Source organism: Zalophus californianus, chromosome 5 (genome assembly GCF_009762305.2).
Source record: "Zalophus californianus isolate mZalCal1 chromosome 5, mZalCal1.pri.v2, whole genome shotgun sequence".
Classification (NCBI taxonomy): Eukaryota; Metazoa; Chordata; class Mammalia; order Carnivora; family Otariidae; genus Zalophus; species Zalophus californianus.
The window spans coordinates 95233536-95261257 of NC_045599.1; the positions used below are offsets into that span (position 1 = coordinate 95233536).

General features: G+C 36.4%; 1 protein-coding gene and 1 long non-coding RNA gene across 6 annotated transcripts in view; one reads left to right on the plus strand and one right to left on the minus strand.

Annotated features, from left to right (window-relative positions):
* Positions 1 to 2185: 2185 nt before the first annotated feature.
* On the minus strand, positions 2186 to 22594 carry SPDL1 (spindle apparatus coiled-coil protein 1). 5 transcript variants are annotated; one of them, XM_027607221.1, is made up of 12 exons: positions 22438 to 22474; positions 18052 to 18232; positions 16248 to 16424; positions 13065 to 13259; positions 12343 to 12492; positions 12148 to 12246; positions 11959 to 12069; positions 9669 to 9809; positions 9150 to 9253; positions 7957 to 8144; positions 5527 to 5866; positions 2186 to 2970 (listed from the first exon to the last, which is right to left on the minus strand). In XM_027607221.1, exons 2-12 carry the CDS (start codon positions 18208 to 18210, stop codon positions 2823 to 2825), a joined length of 1812 nt encoding a protein of 603 aa, XP_027463022.1. In that variant the 5' UTR covers positions 18211 to 18232; positions 22438 to 22474; the 3' UTR covers positions 2186 to 2822. The 5 variants fall into 5 exon arrangements, with proteins under 5 accessions (XP_027463022.1, XP_027463023.1, XP_027463021.1 ...); XM_027607222.1 differs by lacking the exons at positions 2186 to 2970; positions 22438 to 22474 and adding an exon at positions 2986 to 4465 and having other exon boundaries at positions 18052 to 18210; XM_027607218.1 differs by lacking the exon at positions 2186 to 2970 and having other exon boundaries at positions 5328 to 5866; positions 22450 to 22594.
* Positions 22595 to 22602: 8 nt separating this feature from the next.
* Positions 22603 to 27722, plus strand: part of LOC118357024 — a 36515-nt gene continuing 31395 nt past the window's right edge. Inside the window, exon 1 of the long non-coding RNA XR_004820108.1 lies at positions 22603 to 22786. This is a non-coding gene — a long non-coding RNA (uncharacterized LOC118357024). The remainder of the gene's footprint in view (positions 22787 to 27722) is intronic.

A 27722-nucleotide genomic window follows, 5' to 3' on the forward strand; every position in this document is an offset into this window, starting at 1 on the left:
TCTTTAAAAAAAAAAAAGATAACATAGGTAAAACACCTAGCAAATCAACAAAAAATTAGCTTCAAAAAATCTATTAGAATAGAGTTATAAGTCTTACATTTTCCTTAGAAAAAAAAGCATTTGATAAACAGACTTATTTTTGATTACATAAATAGATGAATACAACCCTTATCCCAAACATGGACACCCCCCCTGGTACTTCAATAAAAGTACTCCTCAAAACTGAAAAATCTCTCACTCCTCTTTTCTGTTAGCACCATCACTTACCCAATCAGATGTATCTTTTACCCCTATAGTCTAAATAGTCTAACATCCTATTTTGCCAACACCTCTTGATCGCTTTGCTTCTCTAAGCAGTATCTTGAATCCAACCACCAATCTTCATTCCCACTGCCACTGCCTCAGCTCCCACCTGTATTTCCTACCTGGAGTAATCAAATGGTCAAATTAGTCTTTCCTGCCTCCATTCTTATCTTTTTCTATATCCAATTTTCCATTATGCTTCTAGAGTGTTTTAACTAAAAGTAATTTCAATAATTTATTCAATCTTTTCAATTTATTCAATAATTGCTTTGTTCTATCAATTATTCATCATCTACAGTGGTTTTCAAAAATATATTCTTAAAACACTCAAGACTCAACAGGATTGCCTCAGTTTCTAAGGATGATAAAGCTGAAGGTATGTGGATAAGGTTCTTTTGTCATCCCTATTCTTCAACCTTTAATCACAGTTGCTCAATTTATCTGCAGGATTAGAGATGTTGTTTAAGCCTTTATTCTCTGAACAGCTATTTCTTCTACCTATAGTGCTATTCTCTCCATGACTTAGGAAACCTCTGAGACAATCTTAAAGATGCAAAAATATAAGAAGCCTACAGGCAGTTTCTTGTTTCCTTCTCTGTTCTTACAGTACTTTGTATACTCTATTAACAACCTCTACCACATGTTTTTCATCACCTAACACCTGTGCCCTTGGATAAGTAACTTCTCTGACCTTGGTTTCCTCACCTATAAAATGAGGATAACTAAGTACAATATCTAACTCACAGAGATGTTGGAGGGTTAAATGTGGTAATATATGAAAGGGCTTAGAAGAATGCTTGGACATTAGATGTATACAAATGTTAAATACAAGTCTTACTACTAGTAATAATAGCACTACCACTATTCATCTATGTGGGTCTATTAAACTGTAAACTCTAAAGGGTTATTTTTATGCCCCTAGCACACAGCTAATAGTAAAAACTTAATATTGGGAGGAATTGATCTACATTCTATAATATGCAATGAATACAGTCAATTATTTATTATCCTCAGGTTAAAATTTTCATTTCCTGGTGCCTTCAGCTACTTCTTTTTGCAAGAGGTATTATTTAATGTGAAATCTCTAAATTCCTTAGAGTATGCTTTTTGCAGAAAATTAAAAGTTTATTTAATATCTTACAAGTGGGAGGCAATTTCCTTTTACTTAATATATTTCAATAAACTTATGTAAACCACTATGATGGGCATTAAAGAGGGCATGTGATATGATGAGCACTGGGTGTTATACTCAACTAATGAATCACTGAACATTATATCAAAAACTAATCATGTACTATACCTTTGCTAATTGAATTAAAAAAAATTTTTATGTGTCAACTTGGTAGGGTCACAGAGCCTAGATATGCAGTCAAACATTATTTTGGATATTTCTATGAGAGTGTTTTTGGATGAAATTAACATTTAAATCTGTGGACTTTGAGTAAAGTAGTTTGCAATTAGTGCAAGTCCTGTTTAGAACAAAAAGACTGAGCTCCCCAGAGCAAGAGAGAATTCTGCAGCAAATAGCCTTTGGACCTGAACTATATATAACACTGGCTCTTCCTTGAGTCTCCAGCCTGCTAGCCCCCCCTGATGACTTTGAACTTGCCAGCCTCCATAATCACATAAACCAGGTTCTTAACATAACTCTCCTTCCCTCCCTCTACCACTATCCCTCTTTATATATAAATACACCCACCTACAGTATACATGAAATTAAGTTGTAGACCAGGCTATAATCATTTAAAGGGGAAAAAAAAGTCTTTATTTGGAAAGTTTAGAATTAAAAATATGTATTATATATGTATATAATATTAAGTATGTATAAATATAAAAATTATATGTGCCAGAGAATTAAGAATCTGTGAAGTTCATTTTACTTCTTTTATCCCCTTTTGATAATAATGTGTTATCTATACAGAGTAAAAAACAAAATAGAAAGGGGATAAACTTTTATTTTAAATTTCAAAATTATATTTTTCATATGCTTGAAACATAAAATTTAAATCATGTACATGGATACAAAGATGGACATACCTACTTAAAACACTGACAAAACCTAGTTACAATATAATATATATTTTTAAACCAAGTTTTCTCTTTTTATAATATAGTGAAAAACTAAGCTCATTAAAAAGTACATAGAAAAATATAATAGTTAATAGCTAATTCTGTGTTCTCTTTTCAAATACGTGACTTTGAAGGTATGTATTAATAACACTTAAAAAACATATACAATGCAACAAATAGATTTATAACACTTTCCTTCAGTTACCAGTTTATTCACCGTAATTCACAGAAGCTCCATGAAGAGTCATCATTTAAGGAACTCTCCTGGTTAGAATCGCAACCAAATTTTGAACATTTGGTCAAAGGAACATGAAAATTCCAGGTCTTGGCATAACAGGTAGAAAGAAATAATCTACAATGTTGTATATTTCAGATGAAGACAATCTTAACTAAGCTCCAAATCAACTTTTTTGGGCAAGTGGTACCTTACTCTCATTAAAGAAATGTCTTTACTGCTGAGGGCACTTGGTCTCTGGAGTTGATTTGGAAGAAACGTATAAAATAGGGTGTGATTTCTTACAAGTTTCCTTTTCCAATTTGCTTGCAGTTTCTTTCCCTTCTTTAACTTCTGTTTGAAGCCTTGATTCAGCAGCTAACCTACAGGCATTAAAGCATCCACTCTGAATTCAAATGCGGTTAAAAAAATTAAAGAAGAAACAAACCTCTCATATAATGGGCCTCTAATGAAACGTGATCAATTTTATGTATATGAGGAGAAAATTATAGTTGACGCCAATACTATTAAGAACTAAGTCACTGCCTCTCTAAAAGAAACTTTTTTATATCAACAGACTTAATTTTTTAAATGCCTAAAATGATATTTTTAAGGTTGATAAAAGTCATGGCAAAGCCTAAATTAAAGAATTAAAATATAATGGGGTGTCTATGATGATAATACACCTAACAAAAAAATGTAAAAGCTAGAGCACAATTTTAACGTTAACATGATATAACAAAAGGCAAACACAAGATAAAAATAACATGGAATCCTGGGCTGCATGAATACATACCAATTTGTCTTAAAAAACAAAACTTAAACTGAATTTCAACTAGAATAATAATTTAAGAAAAAATAAACAGTGGAAAGGTATTTTAAAAGGTTTATAAAGATTTTATACTAAGAGCATCAATTTATAAAACATGCAATAGTGTAGTCCCCAGTAAACCCGTATTTATTGTTACAATATTATCATAGGATTGTGTGTCTACGTTAATCATGCAGACAGCAAAAGGTTGGAAATATCTTAAGTTAGCAGATGGACTCACACATACACAAAAACAAATGTTTCGTGATATTTTATTTGTTTTTGTTTAATTTGCCAGACAAAATTCCAACATGCTACTTAATTTGAGTCAAACAAGTAGCTAAGTACATTCGCTTAAGTAACTTTTATCAAGCAAAAAAAGGCAGAAAAAGAAATGAAGACAACACAGATAGCAAGGTGTGCACTGATTAATTCTGGAACTTTACCTCCAGAAATACACAACAGTCAAACACACTTACACCATGAATCACATATATGCAAGCATAACCTATTGAGTTCATTTCAGAACTACCTGGAACCCTGTGTGTGTGTGCGTGTGTGTGTCAGACAAAATTCATTTGAAGTTACTTTTTCCTTGAGAATATTAAACTTTTATTTTATGAGACTTATAATGTTATTATATAAAAATTCAAGGAATGGAGTTATAAATTACAGTTGACCCTTGAACAATGTAGGGGTTAGGGGCACCGACCTTTGCACAAAAATCCTTGTATAACTTTTGACTCCCCCCATACTTAACTAATAGCCTACTGCTGATTGGAAGCCTTACCCATAACATAAACAATCAATTAACACACATTTTGTATATATATACTATATACTGTATTCTTAAAGTAAAGCTAGAGAAAAGAAAACGTTTTAAGAGAAAATCAGAAGGAAAATACATTTACAACAATGTATTTAGGGAAAAAAGTCCGCATATAAGTGGAGCCGCGCAGTTCAAACCTGTGTTGGTCAAGGGTCAACTGTACTTCTCCTAATAGTAACAGCAGCTCACATTGTTAGATGCTTTCACTGTAGAGCACCACCTTTAATAACACTAAAGACTTTAAATTAAAAAAAAAAAAAAATCAGATAAAACATACAAAACAGCCCCTTTAAAAAGGTGGCTATGCCTGACTATATTAACTCAAATGCACACTTGTAAAATGTCTTATTCTCTACTCTCCCATCTACAACTCATGTAGCCCTAGCAGCACTTTAAAGATCTCCTTTCAAAATCAGACAATCCAAGCTATTTTCACATCAATATGCTTTAAATGTCTAAAGATATTTGTTTTAAATGCCTCTATTATTCCATTGCATACAGACATCCTTTATTATCTTTTTATTACCTTCTCCATTTTCCTCATTCATTTCTCTTTGCCCTACCCTTGGTTCTGCTGTATACACCCCGAGCTTCTGTCTTATTCCACCCTAGCCTCAGTCACTGTTACCTACCTTTCTCTTTCACTCACTTTCTCTTATCTTCTTATCTCAATTTTTTTAAAGATAAGGCTCTTAAAATTTTAATTCCTATACACATATACGTCTGACACTTCCTCTTTTAGTCACAAACTGAAATACATAGAAACTAGAGGCTTTGAATTTTGATATAAAATGAAAATGAATTACCTTTGATATTTAAAAATGTCAAAATCAAAGCTCATTCTTAAAGACTTAGGATAAACATTTTCAAAAGCCATAAAAAAATTTCACCTAAGTTTTCTAGAAAGCTGAAATTTCTTAGACCACTAGAAAGCCCTTTTAGGAGGTAAGTTAATTTTTCTTTCATGGCCACTCTTGAACTAGGGAAAAAATAACCAACTGTACGTTTATTCAAACCAACAAAACATTCAGAGATATACTAGACTGATATTTTTGTTTCATCAAAGAGCACAGTATGACTTTTGAAAATAATTCCCTTATTCAGGAGTTCTTTCCCTTTGCAATCATTTTAGTTTTTCTTAAAGTTTTAGAAAAGTTGAATGTAGGCAGATGAAACCGTGGAATTATACTACATGCAATACTAAGAAAGTAGATAAAGAAACAGACAGCACAGTTCATGCAGCGATAGAGAAGAGATGGAGAGGTCTGCTGGTTGCCCTGAAGAAAAGAGGACACTGACCTGGGAGAATTGGGGGTGTTTCCACTTCTTTCACTTAAGGCTTCAGAGTCAGTTGAAAATCCTGTAAGTTTCACACATTTCTTTTCCTTCTTTGGCTGAATGTCCATGGGCAGACTTTTGTGAGGAGAGAGATTGATTCCTGGTGTATTTATAGAAACTGTCTTTTCTAACTGCAAGTTATCTTCAGAATTGCTTGGACAGCACTGAGCCTCGTCTTTCTGAGGTGGTAATCTATAAACTTCTTCCCCAACAGCACTTTTGGCACATACATTGTTAGGGGTGGTTACATCCACAGGCAGGACCTCCCGCCTCTTTTTGGGTACAGGCACCTCAATTTTCTCTGAGAATAAAAACCATTAAAAATATATTCAGTCAATAGGTCAAAACAAAGACACAGTAAACATAAAAAGATAGAACTGGTTATAGTTTTTTCCTTTCTTATTCTTCATTCTTTTGAAACCCACATATCTCCTTACTGAAATCTTTTATCCTTTCTTTTTTCAAGGACTTCATTAACTATCTTTTAAAGGTTATCTGGCTATAAATTTTTCCTTGGGAACTCAAAAGATTTAGTTCTTGCAAGGAAAACTTATGTTCTGATATTGTGATAAAAGTTACATGGGGCTTTATAAGACTTCAGTGGGGAGGTAAGAAAGGTTACAGTGGCTAGGAGTCAAGGAATCCAGGTACTAATTCCATACTAGCACCCTGCAGCTGGGTGACTTTGAGGAAGTACTAATCTCTTGAGTTTTATTTTCTTTATCTGTAAAATGGGGATTAAAAAAAATCCACTCCACTGTTGTAATGATTACATGCAAAGAACAAGTTAAATTCTCTATGGCAACTTGTGGCAATTAGCCCCACCCACAAACTATATTCAAAATCTGAGTACTTCTACTATGGATACTTCCCAAATTCAAAACACAGTATATCTCATTGCAGACTATGACAACAGCCTTCTACCCCCACTGCCTAACATAACATCATTCCATCCCCTATGCAGGTCTATTTACAGTCACTAAATTAATTGTTCCAATACCTTTTCCCTAACCCATACCAATGTGTCTTTCATTTTCAAAATCAAAAACGTTAGTAAAGTTGGAAAAATCATGGTTGGACATGGGGTTGGTGTTCCTACTCTACACTGTTCTTTTTAAATCATTATTTTCCCTTTCTCTTGTACTGCTCCCCATATCAACTAGATTCACTATACTTCCCTCTTTGCTGTGTTCATTTCAGCAGACTTCCAAAATTCGTAATGTATAATCCTTAATTAGAAAAGCCTATTAGGATCAGGGAAGAGAAAAAGGATGAAAGAGAAGCCTTTTTAAACTATTAAAACCCTTACTATTGCTGACAATCTGCCCACTACAGTTAAGAATCCCTCAAGTCACTGAGACAATAATAGTCTTAGGCATGTGAACAGTGGGGGCAAAAACTGGCTGAAAATCTATAACCTAAAACGTGTAATAACACTTTTTTTGGGTCTAAGAACCATTGCATTCTTGGGCTTTTTTACTTTTGGCTATTTTTTAATTTACAAACAGTAAAATCACTCTTTTTAGTGTATAACATGCAGAGCCCTTGTGGTAAGGCTATTTTCTACCTCAGTGATTATATTTGCTAGTTGTCCTCTAATTTCTATCCTACTAGTCTTCCTCAATAATAGAGCCCCCAAGAGTATACTCAATGATATTGTAATAACTTTGCATGGTGACAGATGGTAACTAGACTTATCATGGGGGGTCATTTTGTAATGTATAAGTACCAAATCGTTATGATATACACCCAAAACTAAGAGAATATTAGATGTCTGTTACACTTAAAAAAAGAAAATCCCAAGATGTCGTTGGGAACATGGCTCCTGAGAATCAACACTGCATTTCTCAGCTTTTCTTGTAGGTAGGTAAGGCCACATGACTCAATTTTGCTCAAGGATTATGCCGAAGAACAATACAAATGAAGCCTAGATCGTGACACTCCGACCAGTCCTGGAATGCCTCTTCCAGACTTCTGTAATGGAAGGACTTAATACCTATCTTGTTTAAGTCTCCATTATTTTAGGTGTTCTATAAACAATATTAACTAAATCAGCTCCCAAACATCAGTTGCTTCAACAAAATCAAACTCTTTGACATACTGCATAAGATATTGTAATTGTAAATGGAAAAGTCTCTAAGGTTTTCAAACCTTATCAAGGTTCTAATATATAGATATCCAACAGAATACCTATTATATTCATACATACCCAGTACTCAGTTCTCTTTGAATTTTCCTACACATTTTGTAGCTGTAAATTTATTAGATATACATAACCACAAATTAGTTTGTAATGAGATTTGCATAAAGCTGTAGTAAGAAAAAAGACCTGATATGATTTCTCAGAGTTTCTCATAATTTAAAAAGACAAAATATATGAGACATGCATACCTTCAGGTTCATACTTCAGTTTTAGCTCATCTAGTTTAGCTCTCAGTTTCATATTTTCACTTTGGGAGAGCTGGAGGCATCTTTCATTTGCAAAAAGTTTTCTCTCAATAGCCAAAGCCCGTTGGCTCTCAAATAATGCTTTCATTCGCTGTATGGACAATTCACCTTTAGTGCTTTCATTTTCTTTGCTATATAAATAAAAAAAGGAGAACCAAGGAATATTAAAATAACACATAATATACATAAGTGTTTTATATACATATACATAAAACATTGTTAGTGCAAACCATTTCTTACATATTCGAATTCTTAGATAAACATATACTTCCTTGGGGTTTTAAGTAACAAAGAAACAATAGGGGCATCTGGGTGGCTCAGTGAGTTAAGCATCTGCCTTTGCCTCAGGTCATGATCCTGGTCATGATCCTGGGATTGAGCCCCACATCCAGCTCCCTGCTGAGCAGGGAGCCTGCTTCTCCCTCTGACCCTTCCCCCTCTCATGCTCTCTCTCTCTCACTCTTTCAAATAAATAAATAAATAAAAATCTTAAAAACAAACAAACAGGGCGCCTGGGTGGCTCAGTTGGTTGGGCGACTGCCTTCGGCTCAGGTCATGATCCTGGAGTCCCGGGATCGAGTCCCACATCGGGCTCCCTGCTCAGCAGGGAGTCTGCTTCTCCCTCTGACCCTCTCCCCTCTCGTGCTATCTCTCATTCTCTCTCTCGAATAATAAAATCGTTTAAAAAAAAATAAAATAAAAAATAAAAACAAACAAAATAAGCTTTAGCAGCACTTTCAAATAAAAAAATGTCATGCATTCTTCAAAGGAAAGGAGGAAAATATTCTTTCCATATTAATGCATGTGTAAATAATTTAAGTTTCAAATTAGATATTTGTTCCTGAAAAATTTAGATTGTAAGAACATTTTCTATGTCAAAGTTCTTTTCACTTACCAATCTAAAATGCTAAACATGGAGAAATGAAAATATTTATTCATTGAAAGTATTTTTTTCTTCAATAACCAGCACTAAGTATATATTGATTATATCTTATTTGCTACACAAAGATATTTTTGTTGTCTTTCTTTTCTGGAATTTCTTTAGGCAATTTGAAAACAAAAATTTGTAGTCACTAACAGTACTTATTATAAGCAAGTCAAGAGAATGTCCGTCTTTCTAAGCACCCAGCACTTACTTTAAGTTGTCGAGCTGTATCTGAAGTAAATCCATGTAATAAGTGTTATCTGCCGGAGCGCCAGAGCTGGCAGGAAGTTTAGATTCTGTACTTTCATATAAACTCTAAAGAAAACAACAATTGTTTTTACTTAAGATCAATAACAAATTAGGTTAATCCAGTTGTCCTTGAACAATACAGGTTTGAATGGCACAGCTCCACTCACATGTGAATTTTTCACAGTAGAGTACTATAAATGTATTTTCTCTTCCTTACAATTTGCTTAATAACATTTTACTTTCTCTAACTTAAAGAATACAGTATATAATATGTATAACATACAAAATATGTGTCAATCGGCTGTTTGTAAGTAAGGCTTCCAGTAAAGAGTAAGCTACTCATATAAAGTTTTTGGGGTCATAAAGTTATGCAGCTTTTTGACTACATAGGGTTGGGCATCCCTAACCCCTGTGTTGTTCAAGGGTCAACTGATTTAAGATATTCAAACCAAATCTGGCTGCATAAAGGAGTTACACGTACCTTAAATTTCTCCAGATTTCTAATTTCACCTAAGAGGTGTTTAATTTCACCGTTTTTCTGCTCCAGCATAGCAAGCAACCGTTCCTGCTGTTCATATTCAGTTTGAGACCCTTTCATTTGTAGCAACGTGGCGATTTGTAACTAGGAAAAAAAAAAAATTACCACCCTAGTGCCCACGTCCCCAACAGAGAACTGTTAGGGGAGAGGAAGATTCTGATAACTATATTTTGGTACAACGCATATTCTATACTACGTCACATTGAATTCAGTTTGGAAACCAACAGCTATGTCTACTTTAATAATCTAATAATTTGAAAATATTTATATCAATAAGTTTAGTTACAGCTATAACTTGAGTACTTATTTGAGTACTTAGGAGTAATATCTGACATCTATAACAATTATTTGTACTTCTAGTGAAATGTAAAATTGAACTGAATAGCTATGATCCAGAAGCATCACTTAACTGGTAAATAAACTTGTCCAAATGCTATAATGTTGTGCTTTACTCATCATATGCACTGTCATTAAGGGTCTGATGGGGTTTCTCAAAAATTTTGATTAACTTCAATAGTATTAAGTGGAGGAAATTATTAAGCTACTCACATTTATAATGGTGAGATTTACAAATGACAAGGATGGAAAACAAAGGTAAAAGATACCTAAGGATACCGAGGGAATCTTCAATACAAATATAAATGTATTTATTTTTTAATAGCAGCAATCAACTTACCTAATTATGACTCCACCTAAACCTGGAGTTGTATACCAACTGAAGGGAAATTAACTGGAATCTAAAACTACCATTCCTTTCTGCCTTCAGAAATTTCTGGAGTTCTAAAAAGTGCCAATAGTTTAAATATAGTTTTGAGTAACACAAGCAATGATATATGGTTGCAGTTATGGTTGAAAATAGAAAGATGACTTTTAACATTTTTTTTAGAAGATTTTATTTATTTATTCATAAGAGACAGAGAGACAGAGAGAGAGAGAGGCAGAGGGAGAAGCAGGCTCCCCGCTGAGCGGGGAGCCCGATGCGGGACTCGATCCCAGGACCCTGGGATCATGACCTGAGCTGAAGGCAGAAGCTTAACTATCCGAGCCACCCAGACACCCCAACTTTTAACATTTTTAAGGACCCACTTTCTGTCCCTGCTTCAGACTGGAGTCTAAGATTCAGACGCTACTTGTTTATAAAGATAACTTGGAATATCATGGGAGCATCTGAAGATTAATAATAGTAGCCAAACAAATACTGAAAGAAAACAGAAATGTGAGAAAATTTACAAAAAAATCATTCCTGGATAGGGGAGTCTTGGTAAACCAGGCAGTACCACTGAAATCCTTTAAAAATCACAGCTGTTTATTATCAGCACTTCCTTATATGCCAAGCACTGTATAAGCATTTTACTATGCTTTCATTTAATTCCAGGGCAATTTAAGAAGCAGGTTCTATCATATCTACTTTATAGGCAAGGCAAGTGATGATGCTCTGAAAAGTAAAAATACTTGTCCAAGGTCACATAGCTAGCAAGTGACAGAAGTAGGGATTCAATCCCAAGTTGATCTAACACCAAAGTTTAATTATTACCTTATTTCTTTTTAAATCTCACCATCCAACTGGGTGATGGCCATTAATAAGGGCACTTGAAGTAATGAGCACTGGGTGTTATATGCAACTGATGAATCACTGAATTCTACCTCTGAAACTAATAATACAGTATATGTTAATTAAATTGAATTTAAATAAAAAGTTTTTTTAAAATTGAATGGGCCTATATGCTTGACTTGAGGAACTTCAAGAAAAGGATAACCAAATCTCACTCTATAATAAGCCTTTGCAGGAGAACTGAAGAATGATGAGAGAGCTAGTTTTCATTGAAGTAGAAACCTTAGGCCTGTGCTAAGAAATGCCAGGCCAACAGCTGGAAATAAAAACTTTTGAAATTTTTTTTCTCTGTTACATAAAGATTTATATATTTCTGGGAAAGCTATTGAGTAACCATTAAAAAAAAAAAAATCAATCACAAAGCTATTGAGTACCCATTAAAAAAAATCAATCAACAGATGCTAACTATACTACTACAAATACCTACTGAAGGATTAATTTTTTGAAATAAAGTATAATAGATCTTTTAGTCAATCTAAAGATATTTTTTCCAAAATAATGCAGTTCTAGAAATAACTAAGTACACTCTTTGAAGGAAAAGATGCTTTCTTTGATGTATCTGTACACATAATGTGGATACAAAATCAGTTTAATAAACCTTCGATGGTGATAACCTTATACCTTCATTCTTTGCATCTGTTCTCTGTTAAATGCATTTTGCTTCTTTAGTGACTGATACTTGACTTTCATACTGATAAATTGACGTTCCATTGCTGCCCTTCGATCTTCCACCTAGAAAATATTAACATGTTTAATTACTCTTGTATTAAGTGAAATGCCAATTTAATCAATGGAGTATTTGTTACATACCTCTGCAAACAAAGAGTTGCCTTTACTATTGGGGTCCAAGGCTTGCTGGAGTGCCTGGTCTAATTGCACCTGAAGATCTTGATTTGCTACACGAGCTTTCTAAATTTGAAAGAAAACAATTTAGCTAATAGAGGTTAAATTCGCAAGGAATCAACTCATTATAAATTGGAAAAAATGTTACTCTAATCGTGGTACCTCTAAGGCATTATAGTAAGAAACTGCTTCTTTCTCTCGCTCCTCTTTTTCTTCTTTAAGTCGGTCTACCTGGCGCATTAAATTAGTACTAAGAAGTTCTAGTTGTTCTTGTCTGTACTGTAGTTCATTCACTTCTTCTTTGAGGGTGGTCTATTCAATAGGAATTGAAAAAGAGGAAAAGCTCTTGAATAATCTTTCATTTAGCAGCTGCTCAGTTTATCTGTCAGAAGTGGTTTACAGCCAAAACTCAAACTAGTTAGTCAGCAGTTGCATAATAAAAGAATAAAAATTACTAAATTTTTCAGCAGGGAACCAAATGAAAGGCTATCTTTCTTTCCTATAAATTTAAGCCTTTAATTTTTAATTAACCTCAGCCTGCAGCGAAAAAAATCTACATTCATATGCATATCAATTTCCATGAAACCAATGTTTTATATAGAGCTTTTATGACACAAACTAGGATCAGAGTTAATGACTCTAAATTCTCCCAGAGGTTTCATTAATCTAAAGGTAATCTGCTTTACATAATCACATAATCTAAAGCTTTACTATGAATGAATAATCCACCGAAAAACTCTGTATTTTTTAATCAGTAACATTGAAGTTAAGACAAAAAAAATTTCAGCTTTAAAATTACCTAAGAATTATAACAAAAACGTGTAAAAAAATATGCAAGGAAAAAAAAAAAACAAATCTAAGAACATAAATGCCATAAAAATTACCTTCACACTTTCCATTTCGGTCAGCTCAATTTGAAGAGCCAGCATCTCTGAAGACATGCTTTCGTGTACACGCTCAGACATTATTCTCATTTCCTCTGACTTACATGAAAGGAGTTCCTTCTGATGATCTACTTTGTGCTTCAACTGCTTTTCACTAAGCCTAGCTTCATCTAATTCGGCTTTCAGTTTTTCTAACTAAAGTAAAAAAGAAAAAATCTCAATCTTAAAAAATCAAAAGGTAAGTGAAGGCCAGCAGAATATACAGTTACAGTATAAATTATTCTGGTAACCACAGAATAACTATTTTATAAGACAGTCAAGCTGAACAAAACTACACTTTCAATAGTTCTCTATCTTGGAAAACTAAAATATACAGTTTAAGGGAAACAAACTTATAGCAGAAGGATGAAGTTGTAGGGTAAAGCCTAGATTTAGCTGTTTCATTCCTCCTAGGTAAAAACTGTGAATGACTGTATCTACCATTACTGGGTTACTGTGGCTCTCACCCGAGATCAGGGTGGTAAAACATTCCGCATCATGCCTAGCATTCACTAAACAATTTCTGTTATCAAGAAAAAACTTCTGCTTTATGTCCAGGGTTGTAATTATCACCTATTTTGAATTATCTTCAATGAAGTATCAACATTCTATATCCTGGTATCTGTTTTCTATTTAAAAAATAAGAGCCTCGGGCGCCTGGGTGGCTCAGTTGGTTAAGCAACTGCCTTCGGCTCAGGTCATGACCCTGGAGTCCCGGGATCGAGTCCCGCATCGGGCTCCCTGCTCAGCGCAGAGTCCGCTTCTCCCTCTGACCCTCTTCGCTCTCGTGCTATCTCTCATTCTCTCCCTAATAAATAAATAAAATCTTTAAAAAAAAAAAAAATAAGAGCCTCTTGACTTGTTTTCCTTTTTCTATTTTCATGATGTGAAAAAAAAATTTCAGCTGAACGATCTGTGTTGAAATGTGACTATCTTTCTGAAAAACATCACTGACTGACCTAAATTTACTGCATGATGAGACTATTAAGGTTCCTCTTCGGCCAAGGCTAAGCATCTTACAACAATGATATGCGTTGTCCTACAAACATACAAATAGTCCATACAAGTAATCAAAGTATGTCTGGGCTCTTGGCCACTCTGGCTTCTATGTGAAGAGTGAATGGTATGAATAGCAAAGATGGAAGCAGGTTACCTGGATAGAAGGCTACAATAGTAGTCTAGGGGAGAGAGAATGGTGATCTGGACTAGAATGGTAGCAGCAGAGATGGATGCTTTGTAGATCAAGTTCTTAGAACCAGTTGATGGAGTAACTGTGAGAAATAAGTGAGGGGCGCCTGGGTGGCTCAGTCAGTTAAGCATCTGCCTTCAACTCAGGTCATGATCCCAGGGTCATGGGATTGAGCCCCACATCGGGCTCCCCGCTCATTGGGAGAGTCTGCTTCTCCCCTTCCCTCTGCCCCTAATCATGTTTGCTCTTTTGCTTGCTCGCTCACTCAAGAAAGAAAGAAAGAAAGGAAAAAGGAAAGAAAGGAAAGAAAGGAAAGAAAGGAAAGAAAGGAAGAAAGAAAGGAAGAAAGAAAGGAAGAAAGAAAGGAAGAAAGAAAGGAAGAAAGAAAGGAAGAAAGGAAGAAAGAAAGGAAGAAAGAAAGGAAGAAAGAAAGGAAGAAAGAAAGGAAGAAAGAAAGGAAGAAAGAAAGAAAGAAAGAAAGAAAGAAAGAAAAAGAAAGAAAAAGAAAGAAAAAGAAAGAAAAAGAAAGAAAAAGAAAGAAAAAGAAAGAAAGAAAGAAAGAAAGAAAGAAAGAAAGAAAGAAAGAAAGAAAGAAAGAAAGAAAGAAAGAAAGAAAGAAAGAAAAGATATCAAATATAACTCTAAAATTTTGGCAGAGGTGATTTGAGAACATCCATTAAGACTGAAAATATTTTTTGACTAATTTAGTCTTTGCTCACCAAAAAGCCATCTCTTATATAAGTGGCCTTGCTTCAGATTATGAATATTTTCTACATTACTCTTTTTTGTTTAGGTAATGAAAGCCACTGCTAAAATGAAAATAACATGGCAGGGACGGGGGGGCGGGGCAGGAATCATTATCTGTCACTGGTGTCTCAACTCAGATTAGTTTCAGACAAGGTGGATTACTGTTTGCCAGTATGAATGCAAGAAGATTCTAAGTATTACATGAAAAGGGATTTTGATAGCCATGTTCATCTGACTAAAATTTAGGAAAAAATATAACCAGTTCAAATATATAATTTCATTAATATCATTACTTAAAATGAGAAAACATTTAAAAAGAGAGTTAATTTAAAGAAATTAACAGTATAGGTGGTATAGATATGGACAAATCTTAAAAGATGCTACACAAAACATGGAAAATTAGAAAACAGGCCGAAAGTCAGTTAAGGTTTTGTAGAAAAGGGTCTGGAAAGTATGGACTCTATACAAAGAAGAGCCATGATAAAGGTTCTGGATTCCTTTGAAGTAACCTTAAGGAACTGGATAGTTGGGGGTAACCGAAAAAGAATGGACAACGTGTTTTTAATATGTGAAATGAAGCCAGTGTAACATGTCGTTAGTTTTAGTGACGTGGGCTTTGGAATCAAACAGCTCCAGTTCAAATCTTGACTGATTTCTGTGATTTTTGTCTAATTTATTCAGTATGTTTAAACATTGGTTTTCTCATCTGTTATCCACAGACAGTAATTGTACCTTCCTTACTGAGTCGTAAGAGGCAGATATGTCACTAGCTTATCTTCAATAACCAAACTAGAAAGTATCAATTCTAATGTACATTAATTTACAATAAACTATTGGTTTCTTTTGTAGGATTACAAAGTGTACTACTCCTTTCAGTGAAAGCTAGGACACTAGTCTTTCTGAAAGGGGACTGCCATACTATGCACTGTAAGCAAGAAAGTCATGCTTTTCACTAAACTAAAATGCCATAACAATATCCAGTTATTGAAATTAAATAATTGTATTTAATTAGTAGAATGTTATTAATACAAGTCCCTTAGGTAAACTCTTGTTTCTCAGTGTTCCCACTCCCAATATTATGATGATGGAGCCTTGATCTCAGCTATTTTGCATAGATGGCATTAAGAAAATCTTCATCACCTAAAATTTACATATTGCTAACACCATAAACATGAAATTTTTGTTTTGACATACATAGATATCCAAACCTTATTTTTTAGTTCATTTACTTCTTGTCCATGGCTTCTGCTCAGTTGTTCTTTTAATTGCTCCAGGTGTGTTTTTTGTTGTTGTTTAATAGCTTCACATTCAGAGCTCAAACTTTCTAACATTCGACTCTTAAGCTCAACTTCTCTCTGAAGAGTATATTTTTCTTGTTCATAATCCTGAAAACAGATTTAATTATAATTCAATTACATAAAAATAACTTAAAGCCACCACATATAAACAGTTCTCACCTTCAACTGTTTCATTCCTGTTTCACATATTTGCTGCTTTCTAAGTAACAACCACATGTAGACCTGGAATAACTCTGTAGCCAGTCAGTCTTAAGAAAAGCCCCGAAGGGTTTAGTCCATGCTACTGATGAGGTAATTGCTTCTATACCCTACCCTGTCAAGGAAGTAAGAGGTGTTCCATGGCATGTCAACATGTCACCCACGCGCCATTCTAACAGGGAAGTTTAAAGATTAAAAAAGCATTAGTTCAAACTCATTCAATAAGTTTTTCAAATAAGATAAAATAAAACTAGATTAAATCAGAGAAAAATAAGCAAGTTTTTTTTTTGCTATACTTAAATTTTGAGATCAAAGTTTAAACATATTACTGAGCATTTAGTACATAAAACAGATTAATTCATTCTTTCAATAAATGTGTGCCAGACATTACACATATAGCAATGAACAAGACAGACAAAATTCCCTTTCTCATGGAGCTTACAATCTGGAGTTAATTAGCTGAATTAGTGAATGATAGCAACTTTACAAAACACTCAGGGAAGACCTCTCAGCTGAGGTGATGTTTAACAGACACCTAAAGGTTGAGGACACAATTCATGACAGTGAGGGGATGTGCAATGCAGATGAAGGCAACAGCTCATGTAAAGCCCATAAGACAGGACTAGTATAGCTAAGCACAAGGGAAAGTAGTTTAAAACGGGGTCAAAAGGTTGGCATGGGTCAGATCACACAGGAATCTGCAAACCCAAGTAAGGAGTTTGGATTTTGTTGTTAATATAATTGGAAGTCATAGCTGTGTTTTTAAAAAAGCAGGACTGTGACATGATCTTTCGTTTATTTTTCAATGGCCATGTGGCTGCTGTGTGAAGAATGAACGGTATGAAAGGCAATGAGAGAAGCAGGCAACCTGGTTAGAAGGCTACAGTAATTTAGGGGACAGATGATGGTGGTCTGAATTAGAGTGGCAGTAGCACAGATGGATGTTTTGTAGGTCAGGTTCTTAGACCTTGTTGATGGATCAAACATGAGAAATAAGGGCCACAAAGATATGTAGTAAAATTCCCTGAAATTTGGCTCAAATTATTATATATTTACTAAGTAAGCTAAATTGCAAGAGAATGTTGTTAGCAGGCAGGGAATCAACTATTCTGTTCATGTTATGTTTGAGATGTCCATTAGTAGGCAATTGAATACACAAGTCTAGACTTTAGGGATAAACTAAGGACTTGGTGTAGTGTCATAAGGCATTTAGATGTTATCTAAAGCTATGAAACAAGTGAGGTCACCAAGGAATAGTGCAGATAAAACAAAATCTAAAATCCGATATGTGCTAAAGAAAAGAGTAACTTGATTTTTCAAATTCAGAACACACAGGGTCAGAAAGAATATTAGGAATTCATTCAGTTTAGTCCCCTTTATTAGAGATAGGGGTGAATAAGAACTAGAACTATAATCTTCAAAAAGGAATAAAACTAATAGTAATAATAATTGCTAGACAATACTAATGTTCAATAGCTAAGCACAACCTTGTAAACATAGGAGTCCAGGGTCCTACCTCAGTCATGGTCATCATTTCATTACGACATTTATCCAACTGATTCTGCAACTCATTTTGGCTCTCCACTAGTTGTAAGCCATACTGTGCAGCTTTTAGTCGCTCTTCTTCGACCTCTTTGAGCTTGCATCGAAGATCTGCAATTATATCTGTCTCCATGTTTTTTTTTGTTTTTAATCTACTGTAAATAGAGGAAATGAAAGTACTTAAGCTTAAACAAAATATTCCGTACAATGACAACAATAATAAAAGACATATATATCTTTCCCCCCAATACTATTGCCATGTAAAAAACATAGCATTGAAGATTTTATTACTGGCTTTTAAGTGGTCAAATTTGCATTCTTGTTCTAAAAGCAAGGTCTGATAATTCTTTCACCTGATTTGAGACCAAATCAAACAAAGAAAAAAAAAATTGAACACATTTAACTTTGTTTCTAAGAAATGCAGTTTTATCAGGAAATTGTTCACTTGTGTGCTAAGCTTCCTTAAATGCTGAGGTAGGGTGGGTCTCATATTTATATCACTATACAGGTAACCAAATTAAGAGCACAATGAAAGAAATTAAGAATTTATAGTAACACGACTGCTACTTAAAATATAAAAATGCAGCTTTGAATAAGGTTTGTAAGGCAAGGACTATTGTGTCCACAATTTTTCACAACAGTGTTAACTTCCTGAACACATTAAATTTGCTGTATTGACAACAGGTTCACTAGTATTTTCCATTATTTATAAGACATGAAAAATAGAATCATGTTCAGAGTAATTAAAAACATTTCTTTCATTCTAGATTTTCAATCAAGGACTTAAACAATGAAGGACTTTTATTATATATAGAAACATTCCACATAATTCAACCTTACTCATCAGCCTTTTCAAATTGTTCCATCTCTTAGGCCAGATTCAAACTCAGCTTTGCATTCAAAGAGCAACAGGCCATTAATAAGGTTGTTTCCCCACTTTCCAGACAATGTAGTCATCATTCAACAATTATTTCTTAAAGCCTTATGTGCTGAACTCCATTCTGGGCATTTCAGATCCATCAGAAGCCAAATGAGCCAAAAAAAAATAAAGCGCTCTTCTTTCATGAAGCTTACCTTCCAGTGGGAGAAGACAAGCAATAATAGTATCATAATTACATGTATAAGAAAGTGAAGAAAAAAAAAAGAAAGAAAAGAACAGGATAAGGGAACCTGGAAGAAGTCGGGGTATTGCAACTAGGATGAAATCTAAAATAAGTGTTGGGGGGAAAGCCCTCAAGGTGATTTCTGGAAAAAAAGAACAAAAAACCTTGCAGAGGATAAAAGAATTAGCTATGTATCTATTTCAGGAAAGAACAAGGAGTAGAGGAAGAGGGGTAGCACTAAAGTGGAAGAACACCCAAGGAATGAACAAGATAGAGTTTAAGTCACAGGCAGTAATGGGGGAGAATAGGCAAAGGAGGCCATCACAAGGACTTTGGCTTCTACTCTGAGTGAGACTGGGGGTCACTGTGAAGTCTGGAGTAGAGAGTCGATACTTTAAAAAGGATCATTTTGGCTGCTATGTTGAATAGTTTGAAGGGGACCAAGTGGGAAGCAGAAAGACCAGGTGAGATGATTGCTTACGCAAGGGTGATTGTATAGGAGGTGGGGAGAAGTGATCAGATTCTGCACATATAGTTTGAAGGTAAAGCCAACATGATTTTCTGAAAAATTAAATGGGGGTGTATGAAAAAGAGAGAAGTCAAAAAAGCCTCTAAGGCTTCTGGCCTGAGCAACTAATAGAGCAAATTTGCCATCAGCTGAATCATCAAAAATTATGAGTAAAAATTGTTTTGAAAGAAAATCAAGGGCTTATGTTTTGGACATGAAATGTATCAAGTAACGAGTTGGCAATACGAGAAGGATCTGGGCTGGAAATATAAACCTAGGAGTTATTAACATAAATCCTTGAGTCTTGGTGTCACCAGAGTACGAACATAATTAAAGAGAAGAGGACCAAGGATTGAGCCTTTAAGAGGTGGGAAAGAAGACAGCAAAATATACTCAGGCATGACCAGTGAGGTAGGAAGAAAACCAAGAGCACATATTATCCTGGAAGCCAACTGAAATGGGCTGGAGAGAATGGTGGGAAAACAGGAAACAGTTCTGCTGCCAAGCAGAATAGATAAATGAGGCATTAGCTGAAGGGAAAGTAGGATTAAGTTTATCTTTTTTAAGATACAATATTTTAAGAAAAAATAGCATGCTTGTATGTCATGGGATAGATTCAGGAGAAGAAAAACTGATGATATTGAAGGCATGGAGAACTGCTAAAGTGATGAAAAAGAATAAGGTCTAATGTACAGGGACTGATTTTAGATGGGAGCATGAATATTTCATCTAAAGTAAGGGAAAGCAAAATATATGGGTATAGACACTGATAAGTAGGTAGATTAGTGGTGGGAATCTGAGTAAGTGCCCTTCTAACTGCTCCAATTTATCAGTGAATTAGGAAGCAAGGTCATTAAGTAAAAATGAAGATGAAGGAGGAGATATATGGTTCCAGAAGAGAGAGAGGGAAAAAAAAGGGTATCCTGTTATCGAAGGCTGGCAGTTACTGCTCTAAAATACAGGAACTTTCTGGGGTGCCTGGGTAGAGCAGTCAGTTAAGGGTCTGACTCTTGGTTTTTGGCTCAGGTTGTAATCTCAGGGTTGTGAGACTGAGCCCCGTGTGGGATTCCTCACTCAGTGAGGAATCTGCTTCAGAGTCTCTCTCTCCCTCTCCTTCTGCCCCTCCCCATTGCTCACTCTCACTCTCTCAAATAAATAGAATCTTTAAAAATAAAGTACAAGACCTTTCCAAAGCCTGTAGGTGATGGGGCTAGGCACTAGTTATTGCACTGGTTTATTATGTATTTATTGAGGATTTACCATTTGTCAGGCAGAGTGCGTCAAATGAATTACCTCATTTAATTCTCTTGATGGGCCTAAGTTAAACATTGTCATCAACATTTACCAAAGAAAAAAAGGGAGCTAGCCTCAAGACATCCCAGCCAGCAATGTCCAAGGAAGTCAAAAAAACTAGCTCTCCTTCTTTCAAAAGATTTGCTAGAATTCCTATTATGTCTCAGGTACTGCGCTATAACTGAGGACACAATGTGGACCCCAAAACTAGACAATGTCCCTGCCTTCTTGACTCTTACAGTCCATTAGTGGAAAGGCATTAAATCAAATAACTTAACTGTAAAGTTTTTTAAGTGTGATAAGCGCAAGAGGGAACCTATAACATGGGGGCGCTGTTCTAAGTTGGGAAGTGGGGTGGGGGCAAGGGAGTATGGACAAGAGATTTCCCTGAGGAAGTGACTTTTTTGCAAAGGTCTAATGCATGAGTAAGAGTTAACCCGTCAATCTGCAAAGAGGTACCTGGGTTGAATAACTATACCTAACACATGTCAGACATTTTACTTGGTGCTTTGCATATATAATCTAACTCAACAACCCCATGAAATATAAGGTATTTCCGCCATTTACACATATGCAAACCGAGGCACAGAAAGGTTAGGTAACTTGCCCAGGGTTACCAAGCTAGTCAGTGGCTGAGATGGGAACCAGGGTCTAGCTCCAAAGTCTGGTACTCCTAACCACTTTTCTGTTCAGCCTCTCAGAAACATAACATGCACAAAGCATTTAGGACAGGGAGCTCAGGAATTCAGGCTGCCTTAGTTCTTATTCCGCAACACACTGGCAGCATGAGCTTGGACGACTTATTTAAGGTCTTGGGTTCTCATCCATAAGATAAAGACAGTAACATTTACCTAACAGAGGTTTTGAGATTAAACCAGCTAAGGGATGATAAGCACTTAGAATCTGACACGCAGTTGTCTGGGGCAGCACTGTCCAACGGAAAAGAATGCGTGTTGTGCTATGTCATTTTTAATTTTCTAGGAGCCTCGTTAAGAAAAGTAAATACAGGTGAAATTCATTTTAGTAATATTTTATTCAACCCATCCATCCAAAACACTAGCATTTCAATATGTAACCTTTATAATTCTTAACGGACTGTTACTCTTTTTGTATAGTCTTCGAAATTCAGCGAGCATTTTTATATTTACAGCATTTCTCAATTTGGACTGCCACATGTGGCTAGTGGCTACCATAGTGGACCGCGCAGGCCACCCGGCCTTCCTTACTGATGCACGATACCCGGGGGGGGTGGGGGCACACAGCCCAACAGAAGATTGAGACCGGCTCGGAACCTGGTTGAGAACTCCGGGTTCCGCTGAAGAAGCTAGGGGCCTCCGCCGTGACCCAGACCCCAGGTTTCCCGAGGCCCTGCTTCCCCCCCGCCCCAGAGAGAATCCCTTTGCGGCTCCCACCGCTCCTCTCCACACGCACCTCCCTCCAGGCCCGTTGCCCCTACCTCTCTCCTCACCCCTTTCTCCTGCTGCTGCAGCCGGCGGCTCGTGACGAGGGCTCAGGGCACCCAGGTTCGCGACGGTAACACCACCCACGATTAGAGACGCCCGCCCATTCACGCAGCTAGCTCTCGGGTAAGCGCCAGGGCTTTTTGAATGCTGTTCCCGCGACAACTCACACATCTCGCGAGATGTTCCGCCCAAGCCGCGCGCGGAGGGAGAACAGGGAGGAACGTCCGATCCAGCGCCCCGCCCTCTCTGCCGCGCCTGCGCAGAAGCACGTAGCGTGCTGGGGACTTGGTGCCGGTGCCGACGTAGTTCCCTAACTGGTCAGCTTTACGCAAGCTTGGTTTTGTACGTGTCTTCCCCATGTCTACTTTTAGTTGCCATGCCGTTTGTTTCTGTTTTGTTCTGACGACTGTACCTTCTGGAGAGACAATGTCACTAGAAGGCGAGGCGGTGGGGAATTCTGAGGTGTGCAGGCCTCCGGCATCCTACTCGCAGGTTGGCAGGCGCGCGCCCTGAGGGCATATCTTCCACGGTTCCAGGAATCTGAATCAGTGTGACAGTGCCTAAACTCATCATAGGACAGTATCACACTTACTGTTACAGAACAGGATGGCAGTTATCATTATAATGGCACTAACATTTGAGCTTTCACCATGTGCCAGGACAGTGCTAAATTTTACACGGATTATCTCAGTTAAGCCCACAAACAGCCTGAGGAGGTAGGTATTATTATCCTCTATTTCTAGTGAGGAAAACAGCCCGAGGAAGAAAAGTATAATGGCCAAGTGGTAGAACTAGAATTTGAACTAATGCAGTCTACTGCTAGCGGCCAGACTTTTGCGTGTGTGTTTAAAGACGAATTTATGTTTTGGAAGCCTGATGCCTATTCACTATTCTAAAATTTAAGCAATCAGAAATAACACTAGCCAACATTTACTGAGCACTTCTGAGTCCGAGTAGCTGTTATATGATAGGTCATGTGCTTTGAAACCATCTTTCTTGCTTACTTGAGCCCTTGACCATAGCTCCTCTCTTTTTCGTAATCAGTTTTTTTCTTCCCTGGTGGATCTTACCTAATAAACATGCTGTAATGACTGACATCTGAAAAAATAATTCTCATCTTCCTTGACTCCAGTCAGCTCCCACTCCATTTATTTGCTTCCCTTGGTAACAAAATTCCTAAAAAAAAAAAAAAAAAAAAAAAAAAATTAGACTGGTTATCTTCATTTTCTTACCTTTCATTCTAGCATTTTTTCCCACCTGGTTTTGGTCCCCACAGGTCCAGTAAAATGGCTCTTCTGAACATCACCAGTGAATTCTGTCTTGCAAAATCCTCACTTCTCTTGTATTATGACAGAGTTGATTACTCTCATTGAGTCTGGGTTTAGGTCTTGTGGTGCAACACCTTCCTTGCTTTCCTCTTTTTAGTTTCCTTTGTGGACTTTTAGTTCTGATTGAGCTAGGCCAGACAAGAATTGATCTAGGTTTGAAGACTGGCAACAATGATACCTTCAAGTTGCCTAGCAGATGCACTTGGGGTCTAAATGAGTGAGATGCTTGTTCATTTGTCATCACCCCCATGTTTTTGAGTAAATGAAATTCCATTTTCCCTACGATTTAACAAAGATTCTTCAACTGAATTCCTCAAAGTAAGACACCATTCTAGCCTAGGTCAACCATGACTGAGTGAAATTAGGTAATCTAAAATGTACCTGAACTTCATTTTTCTTTTTTGTTACATGAGAAGGTAGACCTACATTTCACTAGTGTTTCTTCCAAATCTAATTTTTAATATTTTAAACTATTAACCAAGTGGCCATAATGTATTAAGCACAGTGGAAGGAATTCAGAAATGTGATAATCTCTACCACTGTCTGGAAGATGTTCACAAAATAGTAGGAGACTAAAAAAAAACAAATATAAATAACTACAGGGCTGATATAAATGCCATATACCGTACACTAAAGGGTGAAAAGGGAGAGGTCAGTTTTGTGTGGCTGTTCCATTAATGTGTCACAGTGCAGGTGGCACTTGAGCAGGGCCTTGAAGAATGGTTGAGCTAAGGAGGAGTGCATTCAAAGGGAGGGGACAACATTAGCAAAATCATACAAGCTACCTGTATTATAATTATGGTCATTCCTTAGAACAGTCTGGGTAAGGTGCTACCACTACCACCAGTGGACACTAGATGTCACAAATGAAATGAATTCTAGATGGTTCATGCTTGTTTGGATAACTTGCTTAAGATTCATAGTTCCCGATACAGATGCACATACCCAGATGAGTTTCACATACCATGCACTAAATGCCATGGATCAGGGGGGGAAAAAGCATATATCTTTTATTTTCAGTTTATATAATGTGAGATGGGATTTTGCCTCCTCACACAGAGTAGTGGATTCACCAAGCATGGGAAGGGAATTTAGATGCTGGGAAAGAACAACCCTCCTCTCCAGCACACTTCCTGATATTATAGCTGTTCAAAACTAGAAGAGACTGCTATTGTGCACTGGCCATCATTCCTTCACTATGACTGTTACAGTGGAAATGAGAGGATTGGTTATCAGAAATGGTGTAGAAGGAGTGTTACACTGTACTGAAAGCCTGTGTGTATTTTGATATGAACTTACTGAATAATTAAATTTGTTTTTGGTATTATAGGGGAATAGTCTTTGTCCTCAAAGGACTTAGGATTTAGTGAAAGAGGCATTTACCAAATAATAAATCCTTACTCAGAGTATGGTTTAGACTTTCTTGTTCCTTCATATTATTAAGTAAAGTTCCAAGATAGTTTTGGGGGATCAAGCAAGAACAAGCCCAGGACTCTGTGACACAGTTTGCAAATAGGAACTGGATTGATCTACAAAGTTCCATAATTTATAGGATGGGCCAAAAAATGAGGTTTTGGAAGTTACACTCAAGGTTGTGGTAATTGAGACCTGGAGAACGGCTGAGATCAAGAAACAGTCTTAGAGGGGCGCCTGGGTGGCTCAGTCATTAAGCCTCTGCCTTTGGCTCAGGTCATCATCCTAGGGTCCTGGGATCAAGCCCCACACTGGGCTCCCTGCTCAGCGGGAAGCCTGCTTCTCCCTCTCCCACTCCCCCTGCTTGTGTTCCCTCTCTTGCTGCCTCTCTCTCTGTCAAATAAATAAATAAATAAAATCTTTTTTAAAAAAAGAAAGAAAAGAAAGAGAGAAGAGAGGGCTATGTGCAGGACTTTGGTGATTGTTCTAATCCACAAAACAAGAGAAGAATAAGGATTCAACAACAGCAAGAAAAAAATCAGGACCATCTGAGAAGTGATCAGGAAATTTAACTGTCAGTTATTGTGTTAATTAGATATCAATATGAATGCTTGTATCAGCCCAGCAGATTTGACTTTAATAGTAAGAATGACAGTGGCAGTCTTTCTTGGCCCTGCTATTTATAACCAGCTTCAGTTCTTCGTGAGCCCTATTGCTATACTCCTTTTCCCCCCTGAATAGAGGCAGTCCTCACTTGGAGCAAAGTTGCATCATCCCAATATTGTGGACATTTATTGGCTAACTTCCCAGAATCAATTCCATTCTCCTTTTCCTGGCCAAAGCATTCTGATTATTTAATAATTCGTTTTCCTGTCCATTTTCAACCACGGTGATTGTTTAAAATTGATCCTACCCTTCAGCTGTAAGGTATCCCATCACTCTGGTTATAGTAATTTGTTCAAAGATGGGCATGCAACTGAATCCAAGCCAGTGAAACAAAATGAGATATTCACTGAGACTCCTGGAAAAATGGAGTTTGTTAAGCCCCTTGGCATTTAAATTTTGTAGCTCAAAGCTGCCTGCTGCCATCCTGGTTCCATGAAACTTAAGTTTGCTTGGAATGGACTCAAAAGCAGAGCTGATAATTAGAGAGTTTGAAAAAGAGTCCACGTCATACTGTTTGTGCCCCTACATCAAACTCCTCTTAAAGCAAAAAATATCCCTGAACAATAGTTTTTGCTCAAGTGGCTTCAATTTTTGTTTTCTGTTACTTGTAACATGAAAGGTTTTAACCAATACACTCAATAATACTTAAGTCTGAACTTGAGTAGACTAATTAACGTGTCAAGTTCCCAGTCTACATTTAGGATGCTATGAGACCAAAACTGGAAGTTGCTAATGTCCAGAGATAGGATTTAGTGATGGCTCCTCTGAGAAAAATTCATTGGTTAAACTAAAAGAAAGACTTATTCTAAATGAAGGGGCGTAGTGTATAGTAGAGTAAAATAAGGATCCAAACAGCTTGCATGTAACCCCTTTCTTGGCAACACCTCACATTATCATTATGCCCCTGTTAAGCTGACTTCTTCAGGTGATTTTAGCACCTAAGACAGGATTAGACCGAAGGTTTATATCACTTGTAGTTTTTACTTGCCAAAAGTAGTACCCAGCCTAGTTAAAGATATATGTGTATATAAAAAATACCAGTCCTAATTTTTGCAACTATTCACAAAACTGTAGTTGCTACTTTATCACAACCTATCTTCCGGTGCCCTTTACATATTTCTTTCATTTTTCTGTCAGTATCTCAACTAATTGGTGCTCTTTTTCCAGTACAGTGACCCTAATCTTCACTGCTGAATAAAATATATTCACTAGTTATTATCTATATTACTCACTATTCTGTTGGCCCAGATTTATTTGGGCAGACTCAAAGTGAGATAGGATACAACTTAAGGTCTTGTGCTTTCTCTGAGAGCTTGAAACTGTCACACTACTTTCTCTCACGCGTATGTGTGTGTATGTTTGGATTCAATGGAAAGAAGTGGTAACTGTCTTGATGCTGTAATATTTAGCTTAATATATTTTATTCCTTCTAGGAAAAAACAACTTGGGAGTGTACATAGTGAAAGGAGAAATTGATGAGTCAGCACCCCCAAGTAAGCTGCTGAATACACCTGTTCAATCATGCTTGCTCATGAACTACCTCTTGCCTATTGCCACTAGGTGACAGTCTTTATAAATATTTCATCTGAAAGAGTGTCTTTCTGTTGACAGAAATTAGATTCTGTTGGGAGAGATGGTTACCTTGCTAGTTTCAGCTAGCAGATTAAGCAAGCGCATATGTTTGTTACAACCTACATACTTTTGGTGATTTGAGATCATAGTTATTCCTCATCTGGAGCACTCTTCTCCTCCTACTACTTAGTTTATTCCTTTCTACAGACTGAATTGCTTCTCCTAAAATTCATAGGTTAAATCCCTAACCCCCAATGTGACTGTATTTGGAGATAGGGCTTTAGGAGGTCCTTACAGTT